We start from the raw sequence: 19,350 nt of genomic DNA on the forward strand, positions 1-19,350 counted from the left end.
TTGTGCAGCCTGGCGGCAGCAGGAAGGAAGGACTTTAGTCCTCAGGGACGTAGCGGAGGGAAGACGCCGCGACAGAGACGCCGTCTCACCTCGCCGAGCCGCCCTCGCACTTCCTCACAGAACATTGAGGAACGTCGCCGCTGAAACACTTCACTGACTCAAAGTGACACCTCCGGCGTGACGCCGCCTCCTGCCGAGAGTAAACTTCCTCCACTCGAGCGGCGTCTGTTCACAGCGTCTGAGCTAAACGTTACAAACGGAGACGTCGTGTTTTTAATGAGCTGTCGAAGCGCTTCCTGTCCGCTGGCTGCCGCGCTCCTCGCGCTGCGCTCATTAGCGGTGAGAGTGAAAGCTTTGAGCGGCGCTTTTCACACCGACCGGGTCGTCCAATTAACGCGGCGACGCCGAGCTTGCCCCACTTAAAATAAAATAGGCCGACGCCCACAAAACTCTAAGCTCAGAACATGAAACATGACTTCCTGACTTTCAGTCGGCAGAAACACAAAGTTATGATATCGGAGAAGCTGAAGGGACGAGCTGCTTTTCCACCAAGAACTTCACACCAAAAGGGTTTTCCCCCCCAACGCTTTTATCCAGCTCATTCGCCAGGGGGCGTGGCTTAGGGTCCGCTTTGTACTTGTTGGGAAAGTCCCACAAACGCCCTCGTGTCCGGATTCATAATTAATATCGGATATATTTAAACTTGTGCAAATGATGCACTTTTTTTTTTCAATGTTCGATTTGTTGTGTCATCTGCGCAGCGCGTGTCGCAAACATCCGCGTCTTTGCATGCGAATAATTTGCAACGCTTTTGCTGTGAACGCAGCACGAGCCTCAAATATCTGGAACGACTAAATCCTGCGAACCAACGACAACTCAAATGTCCTGACCTTTTTTTTTGTCGCATTTTCTTAAAAACAAAAATGTTGAAATTGCATATTTAAGCAACAAAAAGTAAATCTCGTCTTACACGTCTGCCTCGTTAACGCCACTCTCGTACGCCTTTAATCACGGATAACGCTTCGGGAAAGGAAGACGCTCGTACTTTAAGAGTAAAAAGATGTCGAGTGCTCTTCAAAACCGTCCACACCTGAGCAGAAAGCTGTGGCGGACGCATGCATTCACACAAACAGTCACTCTGAAGAGATGTTTGCACACCGGCCGCAGGGCGCGGGTCACACCACCCGCAGGGCGCGGGTCACACCACCGGGTCTCTTGCTTCATCGTGAGCTTTTGAAACGACAGGTTGCGCAACACATTCCCCTAAATCCCTTTTCAGTGCATTTGAAAAAAAAAGATGGAATCAAATGCCGTTGCATGGCAGGTGGAGGGACAGATTATCAGCCAGAAGAAGAAGAAGAAAGAAGAAAGAAGAAGAAGAAGAAGAAGAAGAAAGGTTCATGCCCGCCTGCAATTGTGGGTTGTGTTGATTCCATCACACAATGCAGCTGTTGAGGAAACACCTGGCGGAGATCTGGACTGTCTCCGAGACGAGAGAGAGACTCATTGCTCACCGCTGAGATGTCTGCACTCCTGATTCAGCTGATTTACACTATTTCAGTCCTGAGATGAGTCACTCTGCTTCAAACGAGGGAAAATGCCTCAACATGAACCAAAACCAAACAGAAATACACTGCTGACTCACAAAGGGAATTATCCCCACACACACACACACACACACACACACACACGCACACACACACACACACACACACACTCTCCTGCTGGTTCACACCCAGTTTACAATGAGGTTTGTGCCAGTATTGATTACTCTATGTAAGAAAAAGGTGGAATCAGCAGAACACCAGTTCACAAGCGCTCCAGACCACTGGGACAGCAGCACTATAATATATATATATATATATATATATATATATATATATATATATATATATATATATATATATATATATATATTCCTTGATTTCTTTGTTTTGGACTTCTATACAACCAGAGGAGTCGCCCCCTGGTGGTCAGGAAAGAGAATGCAGCTTTAACACATGAAGCATAGACTTCTATACAACCAGAGAAGACGCCCCCTGGTGGTCAGGAGAGAGAATGCAGCTTTAAAAAGACACCTGTCTTATAGTATAGTCACAGCCACGTGTTTGTTTAGATTACAACACCTTTACCCATTTCAGGTGTGGCCACACCACGTGACCGTAACCGCCATCCTTCACAGGCTCCACCCCGTTTGACTTTCGCACCATTCACGTGGAGAGGAGGGGACAGCGCGTGCGGACAGTGAAACATAATAAATACATATATACAGTCTGGTTGCTGGTGTTTGGGGGGTACCTTGAGCGATGGCCGCGGACTCGAAGCTCTGCAGCTGCCGCAGCAGACACGTCCTCTCCGCGGGCTGCAGCCGGTAGATGAAGTCCTTGGCTCGGGTCTCGGAGTTGAGCGGCTCCCGCGGCTCGCTGCTCCCGCGCGTTCCCATCCGGCGGCCCGGCAGCAGCGCCGGGGACTTCTGCCCGAGCGGTCGGAGGACTCTCCGGAGGCAAAGCGTGAGCATTGTGGCGGATCGAAGAAGAACAAGAAGAAGAACAAGAAGAAGAAGAAGAAGAAGAAGAAGAAGAGCCGTAAAGTCTGAGCGGTGTGATTAAATACATAAATACATAAAACAGCGGTTATTCAGCGGGTCGTCGCATGGCCCGTCGAGGCGGGACGAGTTCGGCGCATGAAGTTCGAGCCAAAGCCGAACAAGAACTAAAGAAAAGCGGCGTCAAGTCAGCTCGAAAGGAAAACATCGGGGTTTCCGGCGGGGGGTTTCAAAATAAGAGGTGGCGCTTCCGGTCACACCTTTTCAGATTTAATATCCACCGGCGAAAAAAATATAGATTATAAATAATAACTAAACTACTAAATACTTACTGTTTTACTACATATATAGATTATATATAATAATTTAAAAAAATAATAAAAACGTTATATTATTGTTTTATTATATGATTAGAAGTAATATCTTTACTACTAAATACAATATACAGATTAGTATTTAGTACATGTAATAATAATAATAATAAAAATATATACATTATAAGTAATGTATTTACTACTAAATACTTACTGTTTCACTATATATACAATCAAAATATATACATTAAAAATACCTTTACTACTACTTTGTTTTAATATATATATATATATATATATATATATATATATATATATACACACACACACACACACACAAAAATACTACTTCTCATTATGCAGCTTCATCACATTTCTGACTACTTAAGTCTACTCTACCTTTTGTTCCTGTTTGACGTCATGCAGGTAGTGAATGAATAACTGGTGAAACAGCGCCATCCGCAGGTGTGATGACGCAACTGCAGCTCCAACAGGCTCTAGATGTGTAACGTAGCAGCTTCATTCATAAGTAATAAACATGTATGAATGATGAAGTCATTTAAAGGGAGTTGACCCCAAAACAAACACGTTTGTTCCTGTTAGCTTCAGTTTGTGTTGTGAGCGTTTCACTGATCAATAAGTATAGACGGTAGGAATAAGCATTATTGTTTTCCCTTTTAATGCTGTTGGTGACATCCGAGACACAGTCCAGGTGCAATATCAAAGATGATTTTATTTACATAAATCTCTTTTTAAAACAAAAGGCAAAAAATTAGCAGCTTTTTTTTCTTTCTTTTTTTTTAAACCTTTTTTCAAAAAAAGCTTTCCAGAACAATCAAAACCAATAATCAAAAAGTCCTTCAGCTGAAAAACCAGTGTGGAAAATGTGGAAAAGCACAGCTTTCTAAATCTCCATCGGGACGTCCCGTCTCTGCTCCTCGAGGGCTCGACGAGGACTTCACGGTTCCCACCGCCTTTTGTTTTCGCAGCTTTATTTTCAGCAATTACAACAGTAATGATCAGGAGTCTGCAGGCGTTTAAACCTTTAAAGACGTTCAGGCTCTGGAGTCTAAACTGTGTCCACGCTCAGGAGGAGTTGTGCTTCAGAGGCTCAGAGAAGCCTCTGCGTGGGGAACGAAACATGGTGAGAGCACGGCTCCTGAATGGGTTCTGGGTCTGTTCTTTAGGGTTCTGGGTCTGTTCTTTCGGGTTCTGGGTCTCTTCTTGTGGGGTTCCAGTGGTTCGGGTGTCAGTGGTTAGCAGGACTCGGCCGAGCGTCTCAATAAATAATCACAAATTCTACGGAATGACGTCGACTCTCCTGGATTTTCCTTTTCAGGCCGGAGCGATTACATTGAACACCAGGAGGAGCGACGGAGAACCTTTGAGCTCCGGGTCCGCACCGCCGATCAGAAACATTCAAATTAAAAAGTGCATTTACTGAACGATCGGAGCCAAAAACAGACACACACACAAATAACAACAACAATAATAATCATGGTACTTTTTTCCCTTTCGAAGAAAAGAAAGTACTGCAAAGTGGCACCTTCTCATACTGCGTTACCAGATAATAAATACGTTTATGGATCGAGAAAGAAACTAAACACTGATTGACGTGAAGGGAACTGTGGAGATTCGCCGTATTAATATTATTATTATTCGTTACATGAACCCGCTCCGCTCATTCTAATCGAAAACATGTGTGTGCGCGTGTTGTGTTATATGTACAATAACGTACACAAAATGTAAGCGAGGTCGCACAAGAGACCAGTAGTAATAATGACACGAGGTATTTCAGTGATTTACAGCAGCGTCTCTTTCTTTCAACCAGACGCTCCTCTCGGTTTCCTTTCAGTCCACAGAAACTCTCAAAACTAGAGCCGCGATCAATCTGCCAAGTCAGGGCTTTTTTTTTGGCAAAAAAAAAGAAAAAAAAAGGAGAACAGCTGGAGAAAGTGATGAAGGGCCATGTTTTCAAAACAGAAGAAAAAAAGAAACTTTCTTGAAAAAAAAAAAAGAAAAATTACAGAAACCCGACGGAGCGTTTACTTTACGAGCCGACGCTCTGCTGGAACTAACTGCTTCAAGACGCCGAGTCAGCACATTACATGTCGGCAGACAAACACACACACACACACACAGACACACAGACACACAGACACACACACACACACACACACACACACACACACACACACACACACACACACACACACACACACACACACACTATGAGCAGCAGTCACTCTTTCCTCGAGCCCTTTCAGAGTAAAACTCAAAAGAAGAAAAGAAAAAGCGCATGACATCCCTGACATTTTTCAAGAAAGAAATTAAGATGCTGTCGTGTTTTCCATAATTATTATTAACTTAAATTATAATAAAGATATCTTTCATATATATATATATATATATATATTTGTTTTAATTCTCTGCGGCGGCGGCGGCTCAGTCCTCGGTGGAGTCCGTGTCGTCGTTGATGTAATCTTCCTCCACCGGCGTGCTGCCGGCGTTCACAGTCCCCCACTCGTCTTCGTCGTACTCGATGCTGTCGTTGTCCTCCAGCAGCTCGTCCTCGTCGTCGTCCGGCAGCGCGCCGGCGCCGGCGACCGCGGGCTCGTCGCCCGCCGGCTCGAGTCCGTCCCCCGCGTTCTCGCGCTCGTCACCAGCGCGTTCCTCGTCCTCCGCCGGAGCCGCGCGCTCGTCCTCCCGCGCCGCGTAGGCCCCTCCCCCTCCCCCGCCGCCATTGTTGTTGGAGAAGCCGGCGCGGTCGCGGCCGTCGTCCTCCACGTAGACCCGCTGGTGGCACATGGGACACGTGTCCTGGATGTACAGCCACTTGCGCAGGCACAGCGCGTGGAAGTAGTGGCTGCACGGCGTCACGCGCGCCGACACGGCGAACTCCTGGTAGCAGATGGCGCACACGTCCTCGATGTCCGTCAGCTGGTCGCCGCGCATCTCCGGCAGCGAGTTGATCTTCTTCACGGCCGTGCGGCGGTTGGTGAAGGTGCGCCAGCCGTTGCGCGCCTGCAGGTAGATGTTGAAGTAGGCGTGCAGGCACATCATGCAGGCGCGGATCTTGCTGCCCGACTCGAACATCATGGTGTAGGCGCCGTTGCCGAACATCACCACGCCGAACAGGAACTCGATGACGTTGCCCGCCGAGCGCACGTAGTACACGTAGTCGTCCAGCTTCTCCCACAGCGCGCTGGAGAAGCCGTCCGCCATGAAGAGGCCGTACACCGTCAGCGACACCACCACCTGCAGGGAGGGGGCGGAGCCACACGTTACACAATCCAGTCTGACTTCTGGACCTGAGAGCTTCTCTTTTGTTTCTGCCTCGTCGTTTACAACCAGAAACACACCTGATGTTACACACCTGATGTTACACACCTCACGTTACACACCTCACGTTACACACCTCACGTTACACACCTCACGTTACACACCTCACGTTACACACCTCACGTTACACACCTCACGTTACACACCTCACGTTACACACCTCACGTTACACACCTCACGTTACACACCTCACGTTACACACCTCACGTTACACACCTCACGTTACACACCTCACGTTACACACCTCACGTTACACACCTCACGTTACACACCTCACGTTACACACCTCACGTTACACACCTCACGTTACACACCTCACGTTACACACCTGATGTTACACACCTCACGTTACACACCTCATGTTACACACCTCACGTTACACACCTCACGTTACACACCTCACGTTACACACCTCATGTTACACACCTCACGTTACACACCTCACGTTACACACCTCACGTTACACACCTCACGTTACACACCTGATGTTACACACCTCACGTTACACACCTCATGTTACACACCTCATGTTACACACCTCACGTTACACACCTCATGTTACACACCTCACGTTACACACCTCACGTTACACACCTCACGTTACACACCTCACGTTACACACCTCACGTTACACACCTCACGTTACACACCTCATGTTACACACGTGTAGCCTTTTTATTTATGTGTGTCTGAGTGAGTGAGTCTCTCTGCGAGTAGGTGCATGTATGCGTGTGTGTGCGAGAGACTGTTTTTGTATGGTGTGTGTTCACCTTGAGGCAGAGCGTCTGTCTGTCTGTCTGTCTGTCTGTCTGTCTGTCTGTCTGTCTGTCTGTCTGTCTGTCTGTCTGTCTCTCTCTCTTTCTCTGTGTGTCTCTGTGTGTGTCTCTCTCTGTGTGTGTGTGTGTCTCTCTGTGTGTGTCCTCACCTTGAGGCAGAGCTCTACTTTGTGTGTGTGTGTGTGTGTGTGTGTGTGTGTGTGTCTCTGTCTGTGTCTCTCTCTCTCTGTGTGTGTGTCCTCACCTCGAGGCAGAGCTCTACTGTGTGTGTGTGTGTGTGTGTGTCTCTCTCTCTCTGTGTGTGTCCTCACCTTGAGGCACAGCTCCACGCAGAAGGCGGTGACGGCGAACAGCCAGGTGTTGAGGACGTAGTGGTTCCACAGAGCGACGCTGAGCGAGACGGGCAGCAGGAAGAGCAGCAGCGACACCAGCAGCACGGGGACGTGGCGCCGCACCGACGGCACGTGGGACGCGCTCAGAGACATGAGCACCGGGTCCGTCATGCCGTGCACGAAGTGCAGGATGGCCGTCAGCAGGAGGCACATGTTGCGGCTCAGCCGGACCTTCAGGGGGAAGAGAGAGAGTCAACAACAACAACAACAACAACAACAACAAGCGTTTCTTTCACACGACGTCAGTAAATTAATGAGATGTTTCATCACCTTTAAGTTTAAGACGCGTTTAATGCCAATTAGAAGTTTAAATCTCCGCTAAGTCTGCGGATCACGGGTCAAGATCAGCAACGTGTGTGTGTGTGTGTGTGTGTGTGACCTTGAGGCAGAACTCTACTGTGTGTGAGTGTGTGTGCAAGTGAATGTGTGAGACTATGTTTGTGAATGAGACTGTGAGTGTGTGTGTGTGTGTGTGTGAGACTGTAAATTGTAAAACTGGAGGCATTTTTCACAGTTTTCACATATTCAAGCTTCCTGTTTGGTTGACTGGAGCATGCGGTGCATTCAAGGACCGTCAGACAGACGGCTTCTGGTCGGGTGAACGGTGTGGTTTTGGCGATTGTTGAAAAGAAAACGTGCTTTTCATTGTTGACAACAATGAAACGCACGTTTTCTTTTTGTCAAAGTGACGACAACGGGGCGACGCACAAAGACAGACACACACAGAGAGGCTCCTGAACGCACCAGGCGCTCCTCGGGGTCCAGGCTGCTGAGGCCCGTCTGCAGCGCCAGGATGAAGAACAGAACCGGAGCCACGAAGCCCAAACGCTTATCCTCTTCCTCTGTGGAGCCTGAGGAGGAAGAGGATGAAGGATGAAGGGCCAGAGACGCAGGCTGAAGACAACATACAACACACACACACACACACACACTTTACCGATGAAGGCCAGGATGCTGAGGCCGAGGTAGTGGGCGACGGATGAGATGACGGCGCTCATGCCGAGCACGGTGAGCGTGGAGTCGCAGCCGGAGATGATGAGGTTACTGGTGAGGTCCCAGCACACGTCCCAGCTCAGCAGGAAGCCCTGCAGGCACAAGCGCCCAGGGTCACACGCTACACACACGCTACACAAATACACACGTGTTGCAGGTGCACCTCCGCTACACCAGATTATATTAAATAATAATAAAAGTCGGCGCGCGTTACTTTCTCACTACTTTTCCTGCATGTAATCAGGAAATCTCTTGCATTAATCCTGCAGTCGGCCCGGTTCTGTCCTCACCTGCGAGTCGGCGCTCCCGTCCACGCCGCCGCCGCCCCCGCCGCCGCCACCCGTGGCGTCCCCGCTCTCCCGCCTCACGGCGCGCACCACGTACACCAGGATGAGCGCCTGGGCGGTGACGCGCGTCAGCCAGAAGACGCGCAGCACGTCGGGGAAGCGGATCCTCTTCCACGTGTCCTCCAGCAGCAGCTGCAGCCCGTAGATGCGGTACATGTGCCGCACCAGCAGGTACACGTAGCGGCACGAGTAGTAGAACCACTTGAGCCGCGCCGCCAGGCACACGGCCGTGTTGAGCGCCAGCGCCAGGCCCGAGAACACCGCCAGCAGCTGCCGCACGTCCGCCGGCAGCTCGATCATCAGGCCCCACAGCGGCACCATGATGTCCAGCACCACCAGCGCCGCGAACACCGACTGCAGGTTGAGCAGGAAGACGTAGCCCACGCCGAAGACCAGCTGCACCGCCGCCACGCCCAGCCACAGCGTGGGGCCGTTGCGCGGCAGCAGCCGGAAGCCCAGCGCCGCCTTGTAGTAGGCGCTGTAGAAGTCTATGTGCGACGTGGCGTAGTAGTTGATGAGCGCCGCCATCACGCCGAGGAGGACGGCGAAGAAGAGCGTGTAGAACTTGAACAGGGCCTTCTGGGAGAGCAGCAGCACCATGCTGGACACCAGCACGCCTGGAGGGCGAAGAGGGATGAAAAAGGGATGTTAGAAAAGGGACGCGAACTTTCAACCAGATTTCCAAGACTTTTCTATGACTTTTAACCAAATTTTCACGATTTCAAACCAAATTTCTAGGAGTTTTAACCAAATTTCAATGACTTTTAACCATATTTCATGACTGTTTCTTGACTTTTAACCACATTTTCATGACTTTAAACCACATTTCATGACTTTAAACCACATTTCCATGGTAGTGACAAGACTTTTAAATGAATTTCACGACTTTAAAGGATATTTCAATGACTTTAAACTAAATGTCTATGAGCAAACATTGTGTGAAATGTGTGTGTAAACAGTACAAAGTGATGAAATGTAGTATTTAAACTAACAATGAGGATTCAAAGCATACAGTAAACCTTAAATGACTCAAATGAAGGAGAGACAATAGTTTGATTAAAGAATAAACATTTATATAGATGCCTGAATGTATGCTATAACCTCAGATCTTTTGTAAAAAAGTCTGTCGACTAAATTGGACTTCAGGAACTGAACTCAGGAGTTTGTGGATGTTTTTTCGCCCCAAAGTAAAATCATGCATCATGTTGATTTTAGTCGCCTTCGGGTATTTTTCCAAAAGTCTTCTTTGTGATCAACGTTTACTCGCTGGAACAAAACGAATCAGCTCCAAACCCCCGGAGCTCTTGGTCAACAGCGAGAGGCCACCAGGCTCCTTCACGGAGCCGTCCAAAGGTCTCCGCAGTGTTCAGGTTGTTGTGTAACACGGGGGTTGTGCGTCTGTGTGCAATGTTCTCTGCTAAGCTTTAAAACGTCCTTTCTGTGTGGGGAGAATTAAAAAACCCACAAAGACGTGGAAACGTTTGCCCTGAATCAAACGATGCCATTATTAAAAATGTATTTATTTTTTGTCCTTATTTTATTGCACAAACAACATGTACGTGGGTTTCAGGCTACAAAAAAAAAATACTTAAAATGATGTGTTGTGTGTTTTTGTTGAGAATTAAGTAAAAGAAAACTTAAAACGCAGGCTGTTAAAGTGCAAACGAGGCCTTTTAATTCAATACCGATATCTAATAGAAGACGACGACGACGTGATTATTGATCAAGAAAAAAAATTAATCTGCAACAATTCGCTCAATTAAAAAACAAAAAAATGCCCAAACTTTAAAGTAAGTCAACTTGTGAAATTGTTTGCATTTCAAACTATTTTAGAATTAAAGGAAAGTAGTCGTTGATTACAGCTTATTATTGCAATATTAATACACTGACACAGAGTTCAGACCTCGATTTAGAGAACAGATTTATTTCTTGACTGTTTGGTTACAGCTTTGCATCATTGTTTTGTTAGTTGTGTATTGTTATATATTGTGAATTTTTATATTACATAATGATTTACTTGTGTGCAGCGAAACAAATGTCTATCCATCTACAGGCGATAGAAGGACACTTGACAGGCAGAGTGTCAGGATGCCTAAAACTACTAATGCAATCTAAATTCTACTGTGTTGTATATACTGTGTATTTGTATATGTAATACTGTTTTAATTATGTGTATAAATGCTGTATAAAAAGGAGCGTATTGTTGACAGGCAGAGTGTCGGTCTGCCTGAAAGTCACTTTAAAAAAGGAGGAACGGATTCCTGCAGGGGGGACGGAATTCAGCGCAACACCTGCAGATGAAGAACACACCTGAGATCAGCCGGTAAGCCCGAGGAAAACAAGAAAATCAGACTGGATTATTCTCAGGGCGCCGTGTCGGATGAAAAAGACGTGTTTTAACGCGACTGTCGGTGTTCTTACAATCGGCTTTATTCGGCTTTACTCGGCTTCAGGTGACTGACGTCACGGCGAACGCGGCGTCGGGCCGAACTTGGGGAGGGCTTCCTGTTCCTGGACTTTTTTCCGAATATAAATAATACAAACAAATACAAAATATTAGAACAATTAAAAAAAAACTTACCCGTGACCCTGACTAACACCTTGCCCGTCGTCCCGGCCCATCCCGAACCCGGGTCGTAGTACGAGTTGAAAATGGCGTCGATAATAAAGACGCAGGGGACTCGCAGGGCCACATCGAGCACCGCTAAGGCCTGCTGGCCGAGCCGGGCGTTGGTGGACGCCATGCCGGCTGCAGGGTGGGGGAACAGGGGGTGGGTCTTCACAGTCCGGACGGGTCCTCACATTAAAAATGAACTTTAAAAACAGCCCAGCAGCCGCCTCTCCGCTTCGGTTTCGCTTCGCCTTATCTGTCCGCCATGTCCGCGTAGCTCGACCCCTCCTGTTGCCGCTTTGCCTCTTTCTCTCTTCGGCCTGAAACGTCCGGGTCCGGATCGCCAGCGGCCGTCAGAGGTCCGAGTCCTCGTCGGTATCCCGAAAAGTCTCCCGGTGTCTTTTAATTAGCCATTTTCTCCCTTTTTGTGTTGCTCTTCGGTCGTTTCGGGGACTCGCCGAAGAAGTTGCCAGGGCTTGTTAGTTCCGACGTGACTTGACGTGGCGTGACGTCGAGCGTCAGAGGGCGTGACGTCTGACGTCAGAGGGCGTGGCCACCGACGTGACGTTTAGTTCAACAGTAGAATAATAGAAAAACAAACAAATATACACTATTTACATTAATAAATGTTATGAAACTTTAAATCAATAAAGTTATATTTATTTCAACTTGTTTGTACTTTTCATTTATGTTGTTTACCACGTATTATCAAAAATGTTATATATATACATGTTATAAAAGCAGTTTTTGTAAATTATAATAAACACTATTACACTATACTAAATAACATGTAGTTCAACTGTAAAAAATAAAAATGACTATTTACATAAATGTTATGAAAGCAGTTCTTGAAATTGTATTCAGTTTTTTTGGATTTATTTTATTGGTTATACTTCGCATTAGTCGTTTAACACTAAAAAATGGGAACATGTAGTTACATATAGTAACTGCAAAATAAAACATAAATAAATGGTATGAAAGTAGTTTTTAAAACAGTTTCAATCAAGCCTGCTAATATTTAGTTATGTATTTTTATGTTGTTTAACATTATGGTAACATTTTGATACCAAACTGTAATGGACTCTTTTGACAAGTTCATTAACATTAAGACTTAAAAATAAACCAAAATCCATCAAAGATTCAAAATATCAAGTTGTGGGAAAAACTTCAAAAAAAAAGTATTAACTTTATTTTCAGAAAAAGAGATTTTTGACTTTTCAAAATTGCAAAGAGCGAATTCTAGCCATCTTTTAGCTGGAGACACACACACAGACACACACACTCTCACAGTCCCATCAGTGGTCCTGATGCTTAATCATCTGAAGAAGACTCTGGTGGCGTTGTGGTGCATGGCGTCGGCCAGCTGCAGCGCGTCTTCTCCCCTCGCTGCCGCCATCACCTCCAGAACTTGTCTGCAAGAGAGAGAAACACTGAAACTCTTAAAACGTTTAAAAATAAAATGAAGTCTCCCCTTCGGCCGCCTCCAGGTGACTCACACGATGTGACACGGCTCGTTCCGGTCCTTCACGCAGTGCCCCGCCTCCCATTTCTTCTTTGTGGGAAATGTAGTCTTTACGTGCTTGGAGCCCGCGTGCGTGTTCTTCACGCCGCACCACGGAGCGTCTGAGAGGCCGGAAGAGACGAGGCTTTAATGATGTCGACACACCAAACACCTCAGATATATATTTATTGTTTTATTACAATAACCTGAAGGCAACGCACCGGTTTCTATCATGAGTCTCTCCGTGGGGACGGACCTCATGGCTTCAATGTTGGCCTCGGTTTTTAAGGAGCTGAAAAATAGAAATAACAATGAACACCATTATAAATATTTGATATACAATATCTTATCATATAATATGCCAGCATATGATAGATTATAATTTACTACAATACAATATGGTACAGATAATATATAACATGCACCTCTGACACGCGGAAAAGAAACCGTCTCACCATCCGTTTATCCCGATGAAGAGGTCGAGCTCCACGAGGGCCGCCGCCTCCTCTGCCGTCCCGTCGAACGAGTGCACCTGAGAGGAAACACCAGATCTCGTCTTCGGGGAATGAATGTCTTCTTTTGTTTCATTTGTAGAAAAACTAATATCCCAGAGAATTCACGTTTCTATTCTTTTAAATGGGATTTTTTATTTATTTTTACAAATAAGACGTCGGACATCTTGTAGCGAGTGGAGACGCTCGAGGTCCTTCTGCGCTGATTTTATTGTAACTATTAAACACATTCACATCATGTAAAAACAGAGATTTCCCACAATGCAATGCACTTAAACAGTTTATACCAAAAAAGAAGAAGAAGAAAACGAACCACTCCTCCGACACATCTGTCCCGGTTCCTCCTCATGATGTCTGGTCAAAAAGAGGCAGAAGAAACAGTCAAACGCTTCGTATAGGAACCAGACGCGGCGCCGCGGGTCGGACCTACCCGTGAACTCCTGGTGGGAGTTCCTGCAGTGGAGGAACATGGGCAGCTTGGTCTCCTCGGCCAAGTCAAACTGCTTCTCAAAGTATCTGTAGAAGAGAGAGAAGAAGAGAGGGACGAACCAAGCGCGCTGTTTTAAGCACTTCATATTTATTCCAATTATATCCTTTATCAAACAAAAATGCTCAAACATTTTCTCGTTCCAGCTTCTGTAAGGAGAGGACTTGCTTGCCTTTCTCTGATTAGGACTGTTACTGCTCCGGTTGTATAGAAGCCAATGCTGTCCAATTATAGAAGTTTTTAATACACAATAGAGACAAACTTACTTGAGTTGAGTTTCTTTTGGGCAAAATTCCAACCTGTCGAAATCTGTGACAGAGAGAAGAGACACATGACGGTCTCATGGAACAATGTAACCCTCACTCAGTCCACACTCTCCCAGTCCACACTCTCCCAGTCCACACTCACCCAGTCCACACTCACCCAGTCCACACTCTCCCAGTCCACACTCTCCCAGTCCACACTCACCCAGTCCACACTCACCCAGTCCACACTCTCCCACGGCCACCACCTTCCCCTTGTTGGCCGTTGCCAGCTCCCTCAGCGCTGAGAGGTACTGGGTCTCACCGCTCTGCTCAAACTCAGAGCAGCGGGTGGGATGGCAGCCCACCGTGCAGTAAAGCTCATCTGTAACGACAACAACAACAACAAACAGTTGTTAGAGTCCTGCAGATTTGGTCAATTCTGCTGCTGATGAAATGGACTTCTGAACGTTTTAACGATGACGTCATTCCTTCACATTGAGGTCTCAGGAAACAGTTTGTTGTTGTTTTTATTCACCTCTGGTCTCGGCCAGTTTCACAGCCTCCTTGCTGTCCTCCAGGTTTCCTCCTGTGATCATGAACTGGAACAAAGCGACAGGTTTCCATGTGACCAGAGGGGGAAACACAGGGGACCCGTCCTCTAGGGGACCGTGAACCTTACCTTTTCCACTCCGGTCTGCAGAGCTCTGTCCAGGACCTGATCCAAGTCATCTGTCACAGAATACAACTAGTCTCAGGTTAACTAGTCTCAGGTTAAGTAGTCTCAGGTAAACTAGACGACAAATCAAAGGTAGATGAGTAGCTCACCGTCGTGCTTCTGCTTCCCTCTGTAGAGTCCTCTGAACATCGGGTCGGTCAGGTTCACGCCGATATCTAACGACAGAGACAATGGAAGTTTATCCATCTTTAAATATTTCACCAAACATGTTGTGACTCATTGTTGATGAAGAAGTTATGATATGATATGGTGATGCTGACGTGATATCTCCTCTGGAAACAACTATATCATTCATACATAGTGACTCATCTTTTCTCTCGCGCCACTCGGCTAAATGTTTCTCTGGGAAAAGAGATCTTAATCTCAATAAAATAACAATTAAAACAAATATATTGTTTTGTTATCAATTCTGCTTTAGTTTGAAATAAAATAGAAACCCAGGTGGCGCCTATAAATTATTAATATGTAGTAATTATTGAGTGCAGGAAGTGCTATAAAGCTTGCACAGACCTCCATGGGTTCAGGCCCCAAACTCCCAGAGGGTTTCATCCTCACTTTTATCATGTCGCCACCACCTTTTCTTCCCTTTAACACCAACACAGTTCCTGCACACGCTGTCATGAGGACTGCTGGGTGCTACAAACCAACAACCATCTGGCATGCTGGGTGCTACAAACCAACAACCATCTGTTATGCTGGATGCTACAAACCAACAACCTGTGTGCATGTCCCTGCACACAGCTGCAAAGCTGTGGCACTGCTGTGTTGTCATTGTCAGCAGGGCTAACTCAAGCTAGCTTCCAGTGAGGACTCAGACATGCAGAGTCTGTTTGCAGCTGGAAGCACCGACACAGAGTCTAAACGTCTCTTTATTATATTTTACACCGGATCTAGACGTTAAACACACGCGTCTCACCGATGAATTTGAGCTGAGCCATGTTTGTAAGAGGAGCACTTCTAAAAAGAGCTACACGTGCAGCGCTCACCAGCCCCATAATGCTGCGTTACCGTAAACACTGTAAAAAAAAAAGAAAAGAAAAAGAGACGCCACAATATTTAAATAGCAAACTTTCTGGATATTATTCCCCTTTTATTCAAATATTACAGACGAAAGATGACGTGGAGCGAGGTTTTGTGGAGTTTTCGTTGAGTCAAAACTGTAATTTAAAAAACATGATGAGACGAGAAACACGTTTGCGCCTCCCGCACACACTTTACGGTCAGAACGTCGCCGACACGTCACGCAGTCCCAGAATGCACCGCGCCGCTCTCCGAGAAGGTGACAGCAGCGGACGGACGGGGGCAAGAACAAGAAGGAAAGATGGCCGCCGCCTATCTCACCCACCAACAAAAGGTGTTGCGGCTCTACAAGAAGTCCCTGCGGCACCTGGAGTCGTGGTGCATCTTCAGGTGAGACGAGGCCGGGTTCCGCGAAGCTTCGGGACGGGTCGTGAACCCACAAAATGAATAAAACGCGTTTTGTTTTCGCGGTACCGAGAAGCTGAACGGTTACGGGGGTCACCCGCTCCTCTGTCGGTCAGGCGGCAGAACTGAACACACACACACACACACACACACACACACACACACACACACACACACACACAACGGGACTAATTATGGACACATCAATACATTAATCATCTTTCCTGACATAGATGAAGATACTTTATATTTTAGGACCTCGCTTTGTTAAATAAAAAAAATGGCGCCTTTTCATTGGCTCCTGATCCAAAACACTAGTCTGTGATCACCTGTTATTGTTTTTACTGAAGGAAATCAACTCTGTGCCTTTGTGATAAACTGAATAATTAGAGTGTTTTGGGCTATGACTGATAACTAGTTTAGTAAGGTGGCTGTAGTTCTTATTTATATTATATAGGCTTCTATTTCGTATACAGGAAGTAGTTTAAAATTGCCGTTTGTAATATGTGTGATGTAAGTTTTGCTTGCTGATGTTAAACTCTCGCATGCAAGACAAACAACAACAAACACAACTACACATCCGAGACGTGTAGTTCAGGTTTTATGATCTGTAGTTTTTGACAAGGATCCCTTAAACCTGGTATTAGAGAAAATTGGCAAAGATAATGGAGAAAGATGCTGGAGACAGGAGCTATGATGCACGAGACAGGAGCTAGGATACAGGACATAGGAGCTAGGAGACAGGATTATGTTATTTTAGCGTTTAAACACAGTAAACCTTGCTTCGTGGTTTCTTGTCTCTTGATTTGCCGACACTCAGACGTATCTGTTGTTCTCTTGTTGACGATATTTGTCGTTGGGGCATATTGTTATTGACGATATAACAAGAGTGATGAAGAAGAAACACTGTAGGTTTGCTCCCAAAAGGAAGAAAGTCCTACTCCTACCGGGTGTCTTATCCTCCCTGTGCGCCCCCATTTGTACGATTTTTCAAAATATATTTTTTCATTGTTTCAGAGACAAATACCGGTTCTACGCCTGCATGATGCGAGCTCGCTTCGATGAGAACAAAGAGGAGAAGGACATGATGAAGGCCACGATGATGCTGAAGACGGGCGAGGAGGAGTTCTGGGTCAACCAGCACCCGCAGCCCTACATCTTCCCCGACTCCCCGGGCGGGACGTCCTACGAGAGATACGAGTGTTACAAGGTGAGGCCGTTACCTCGTGGCTCCGGACGTCTTCTCTATTTTCTGTCAAGTTGTATTTGAGGGATACTCGTGGGCGGGATTTGAGCGTTTGCGTGAAAATGCAGATATACATGCATTGCTGTGCATACTGCTGTGCAGTGTCTGGGTGATTGTGTTTTTAGTTTTCCGCTGTTTTTTTTGTTATACTTTTGTGTGACAGGTGTTCTGTCGAGGCGCTACCGCCCTCTTCTGGAGATGTCAGGGCAGTGCAACTGGACGTCCACTTCCAACAAAACTACATTATATACTCTGACAAATTATGTCCTCTAATGCTAAAAAACAAGGTTTCACTTTGTTTAACGCAGTTTTCACACAGTCATTGAAAACCTGGAAAAGTCCTTGAAAAAATATAATCCCCAAAGTGTAGTAAAAGTCCTGTAAATGTGTTATATTCATGTGTTCATGACGTTCATTTACACTGAGTTTAAAATAATGAATCTGCTTATAAAAGAAAGAGGCTAAAAATATAAGCGGCATACATACAGGCATCTATATAAATGTTTATTCTTTTAATCAAACTATTGTCTCTCATTCATTTGTGTCATTTACGGTTTACTGTATGCTTTGAATCCTCATTGTTAGTTTAAATACTACATTTTATCACTTTTTACTGTTTACACACACATTTCACACAATATTTACTCATGAATAGTTAGTTTAAAGTCATGGAAATTAGGTCAAAAGTCATAAAAATCCATTGGTCACAAAGTGTATAAACCCTGTTAATGTCATGCATCTTATTTGTTCTTTTAAATTTCTCAAAAGCCTTTTTTCATTTTATTCAACTCTACTCTTTTTTTTCTCATTATTTTTAAACATGACAGGAGAATGCGTTCAGTGCCGGCGTGACGTGATGAGTCCTGAGCTCTGCTTTTTCCCCTTAGATCCCGGAGTGGACGCTGGACCACTGGCACCCGTCAGAGAAGGCCATGTACCCGGACTACTTCGCCAAGAGGGAGCAGTGGAAGCAGCTGAGGATGCAGAGCTGGGACAAAGAGGTGGGCAATCAGTGATTTCCTCCAAAGTAATTTTCCCGAGCAGATATGTTTGCTGTTTTTAAAACTATCAATAATTTATTATCTTTGAGTTTCACCCTGATGATCCTACAAGGTGTTCCTTTCTCTTCTTTCATGGAGAAAATAATCAATGAACTGATTGTGTAAATCAGTGGTGCCTCGGTACCGGGACGCACAGGAAGAATGACTAAACTTTTTTTTTTGTTGTTAAATCAAGGTCGGAAATATGTTTTATTTTGAAAAATGACCGGATACATCCGTCAGTGCGTAGCCTCAGACGTGATGCGTTACCCCCAAAAATGAAACTTAAAAGTTTGTTTCTACTCTGCCGGTGTTACGGATTTAAAATCAAGGCAGAGTATCCTGAGATCGCCAAAATAAAAGCTCTGAAGACCCTGCTTCCATTTCAATATCCTGTCTTTGTAAAGCGGGTTTAAGTTACGCTGTAGTAGACGGGACATAATTAAAAGTCCTTTTGTTGTAACCGTCTGTGTCTGGTTGCAGGTCGCCCAGCTGCAGGCCGAAACTCCGGCCGGAGGCCCCAGGAACGAAAACCTGCCTCCAGCCCGCGTAGAGGGGGAGCTCCCGCCTCTGTGGTGGCAGTACGTCACCCGCCCCAGGGAGCGCCCCACATAAACACCCCACATGAACACCCTCCACCCTTCCGGGGTCTGGGAACAATCCTCAACGACAACACGGAGGCTGGAGCCACATATTTCTGTACAGAACGTGTTGCTAGTCGTTTACCTTGCAGCCGCCTGAACTCACACTTTGGGAAGTCCTGTAGACGTATCCATGAATACCTTTAACTATTCCAATAAATAATTATATGAACGTGAATTGCGTGTTTGTGTTTTAA

At 46.0% G+C, this 19,350-nt stretch overlaps 4 protein-coding genes across 6 annotated transcripts in view; 1 reads left to right on the plus strand and 3 right to left on the minus strand.

Moving 5' to 3' along the window:
* Nucleotides 1–2,754, minus strand: part of tmem65 (transmembrane protein 65) — an 8,738-nt gene extending 5,984 nt beyond the window's left edge. The window contains exon 1 of the mRNA XM_068575825.1: nucleotides 2,299–2,754. Within this exon, the coding sequence (XP_068431926.1) occupies nucleotides 2,299–2,518 (220 nt within the window). The 5' untranslated portion in view covers nucleotides 2,519–2,754. The remainder of the gene's footprint in view (nucleotides 1–2,298) is intronic.
* Nucleotides 2,755–3,536: 782 nt separating this feature from the next.
* Nucleotides 3,537–11,826, minus strand: rnf139 (ring finger protein 139). Its single transcript, XM_068576331.1, has 6 exons — nucleotides 11,291–11,826; nucleotides 8,653–9,326; nucleotides 8,307–8,454; nucleotides 8,114–8,220; nucleotides 7,289–7,540; nucleotides 3,537–6,117 (listed from the first exon to the last, which is right to left on the minus strand). Exons 1-6 carry the CDS (start codon nucleotides 11,451–11,453, stop codon nucleotides 5,305–5,307), a joined length of 2,157 nt encoding a protein of 718 aa, XP_068432432.1. The 5' UTR covers nucleotides 11,454–11,826; the 3' UTR covers nucleotides 3,537–5,304.
* A 362-nt stretch (nucleotides 11,827–12,188) lies between these two features.
* On the minus strand, nucleotides 12,189–15,796 carry tatdn1 (TatD DNase domain containing 1). Of its 3 annotated transcripts, XM_068575766.1 has the most exons (12): nucleotides 15,718–15,796; nucleotides 14,891–14,956; nucleotides 14,745–14,794; nucleotides 14,601–14,664; nucleotides 14,304–14,447; nucleotides 14,087–14,129; nucleotides 13,764–13,849; nucleotides 13,647–13,687; nucleotides 13,277–13,353; nucleotides 13,043–13,113; nucleotides 12,817–12,943; nucleotides 12,189–12,732 (listed from the first exon to the last, which is right to left on the minus strand). In XM_068575766.1, exons 1-12 carry the CDS (start codon nucleotides 15,794–15,796, stop codon nucleotides 12,636–12,638), a joined length of 945 nt encoding a protein of 314 aa, XP_068431867.1. In that variant the 3' UTR covers nucleotides 12,189–12,635. The 3 variants fall into 3 exon arrangements, with proteins under 3 accessions (XP_068431867.1, XP_068431865.1, XP_068431868.1); XM_068575764.1 differs by having other exon boundaries at nucleotides 13,621–13,849; XM_068575767.1 differs by lacking the exon at nucleotides 15,718–15,796 and adding an exon at nucleotides 15,312–15,379 and having other exon boundaries at nucleotides 13,621–13,849.
* Nucleotides 15,797–16,076: 280 nt separating this feature from the next.
* ndufb9 (NADH:ubiquinone oxidoreductase subunit B9) lies at nucleotides 16,077–19,331 on the plus strand. The gene is made up of 4 exons (XM_068575640.1): nucleotides 16,077–16,211; nucleotides 17,244–17,436; nucleotides 18,360–18,473; nucleotides 18,996–19,331. The coding sequence occupies exons 1-4, from the start codon at nucleotides 16,123–16,125 to the stop codon at nucleotides 19,125–19,127; spliced, it is 528 nt and encodes a 175-aa protein (XP_068431741.1). The 5' UTR covers nucleotides 16,077–16,122; the 3' UTR covers nucleotides 19,128–19,331.
* The last annotated feature ends 19 nt before the right edge of the window (nucleotides 19,332–19,350 follow it).

The sequence above is a fragment of the Clinocottus analis genome, unplaced genomic scaffold (genome assembly GCF_023055335.1).
Source record: "Clinocottus analis isolate CAN_PGR_092001 unplaced genomic scaffold, fCliAna1.0.p SCAF_14, whole genome shotgun sequence".
Classification (NCBI taxonomy): Eukaryota; Metazoa; Chordata; class Actinopteri; order Perciformes; family Cottidae; genus Clinocottus; species Clinocottus analis.

Excerpts from the sequence above, each read along its gene's own strand:
- ndufb9 (XM_068575640.1), top strand. The coding sequence starts at position 16,123 with ATGGCCGCCGCCTATCTCACCCACCAACAAAAGGTGTTGCGGCTCTAC. Across the intron at positions 16,212-17,243 it reads GAGTCGTGGTGCATCTTCAG|AGACAAATACCGGTTCTACG; the intron begins GTGAGACGAGGC and ends TCATTGTTTCAG. Across the intron at positions 17,437-18,359 it reads AGAGATACGAGTGTTACAAG|ATCCCGGAGTGGACGCTGGA; the intron begins GTGAGGCCGTTA and ends TTTTCCCCTTAG.
- rnf139 (XM_068576331.1), bottom strand. The coding sequence starts at position 11,453 with ATGGCGTCCACCAACGCCCGGCTCGGCCAGCAGGCCTTAGCGGTGCTC. Across the intron at positions 7,541-8,113 it reads TGGACCCCGAGGAGCGCCTG|GTCCGGCTGAGCCGCAACAT; the intron begins GTGCGTTCAGGA and ends TTCCCCCTGAAG. Across the intron at positions 6,118-7,288 it reads GCGTGGAGCTGTGCCTCAAG|GTGGTGGTGTCGCTGACGGT; the intron begins GTGAGGACACAC and ends CCCTCCCTGCAG.
- tatdn1 (XM_068575764.1), bottom strand. The coding sequence starts at position 15,796 with ATGGGGCTGGTGAGCGCTGCACGTGTAGCTCTTTTTAGAAGTGCTCCT. Across the intron at positions 14,957-15,717 it reads GGCTCAGCTCAAATTCATCG|ATATCGGCGTGAACCTGACC; the intron begins GTGAGACGCGTG and ends CTCTGTCGTTAG. Across the intron at positions 14,665-14,744 it reads TGCAGACCGGAGTGGAAAAG|TTCATGATCACAGGAGGAAA; the intron begins GTAAGGTTCACG and ends GCTTTGTTCCAG.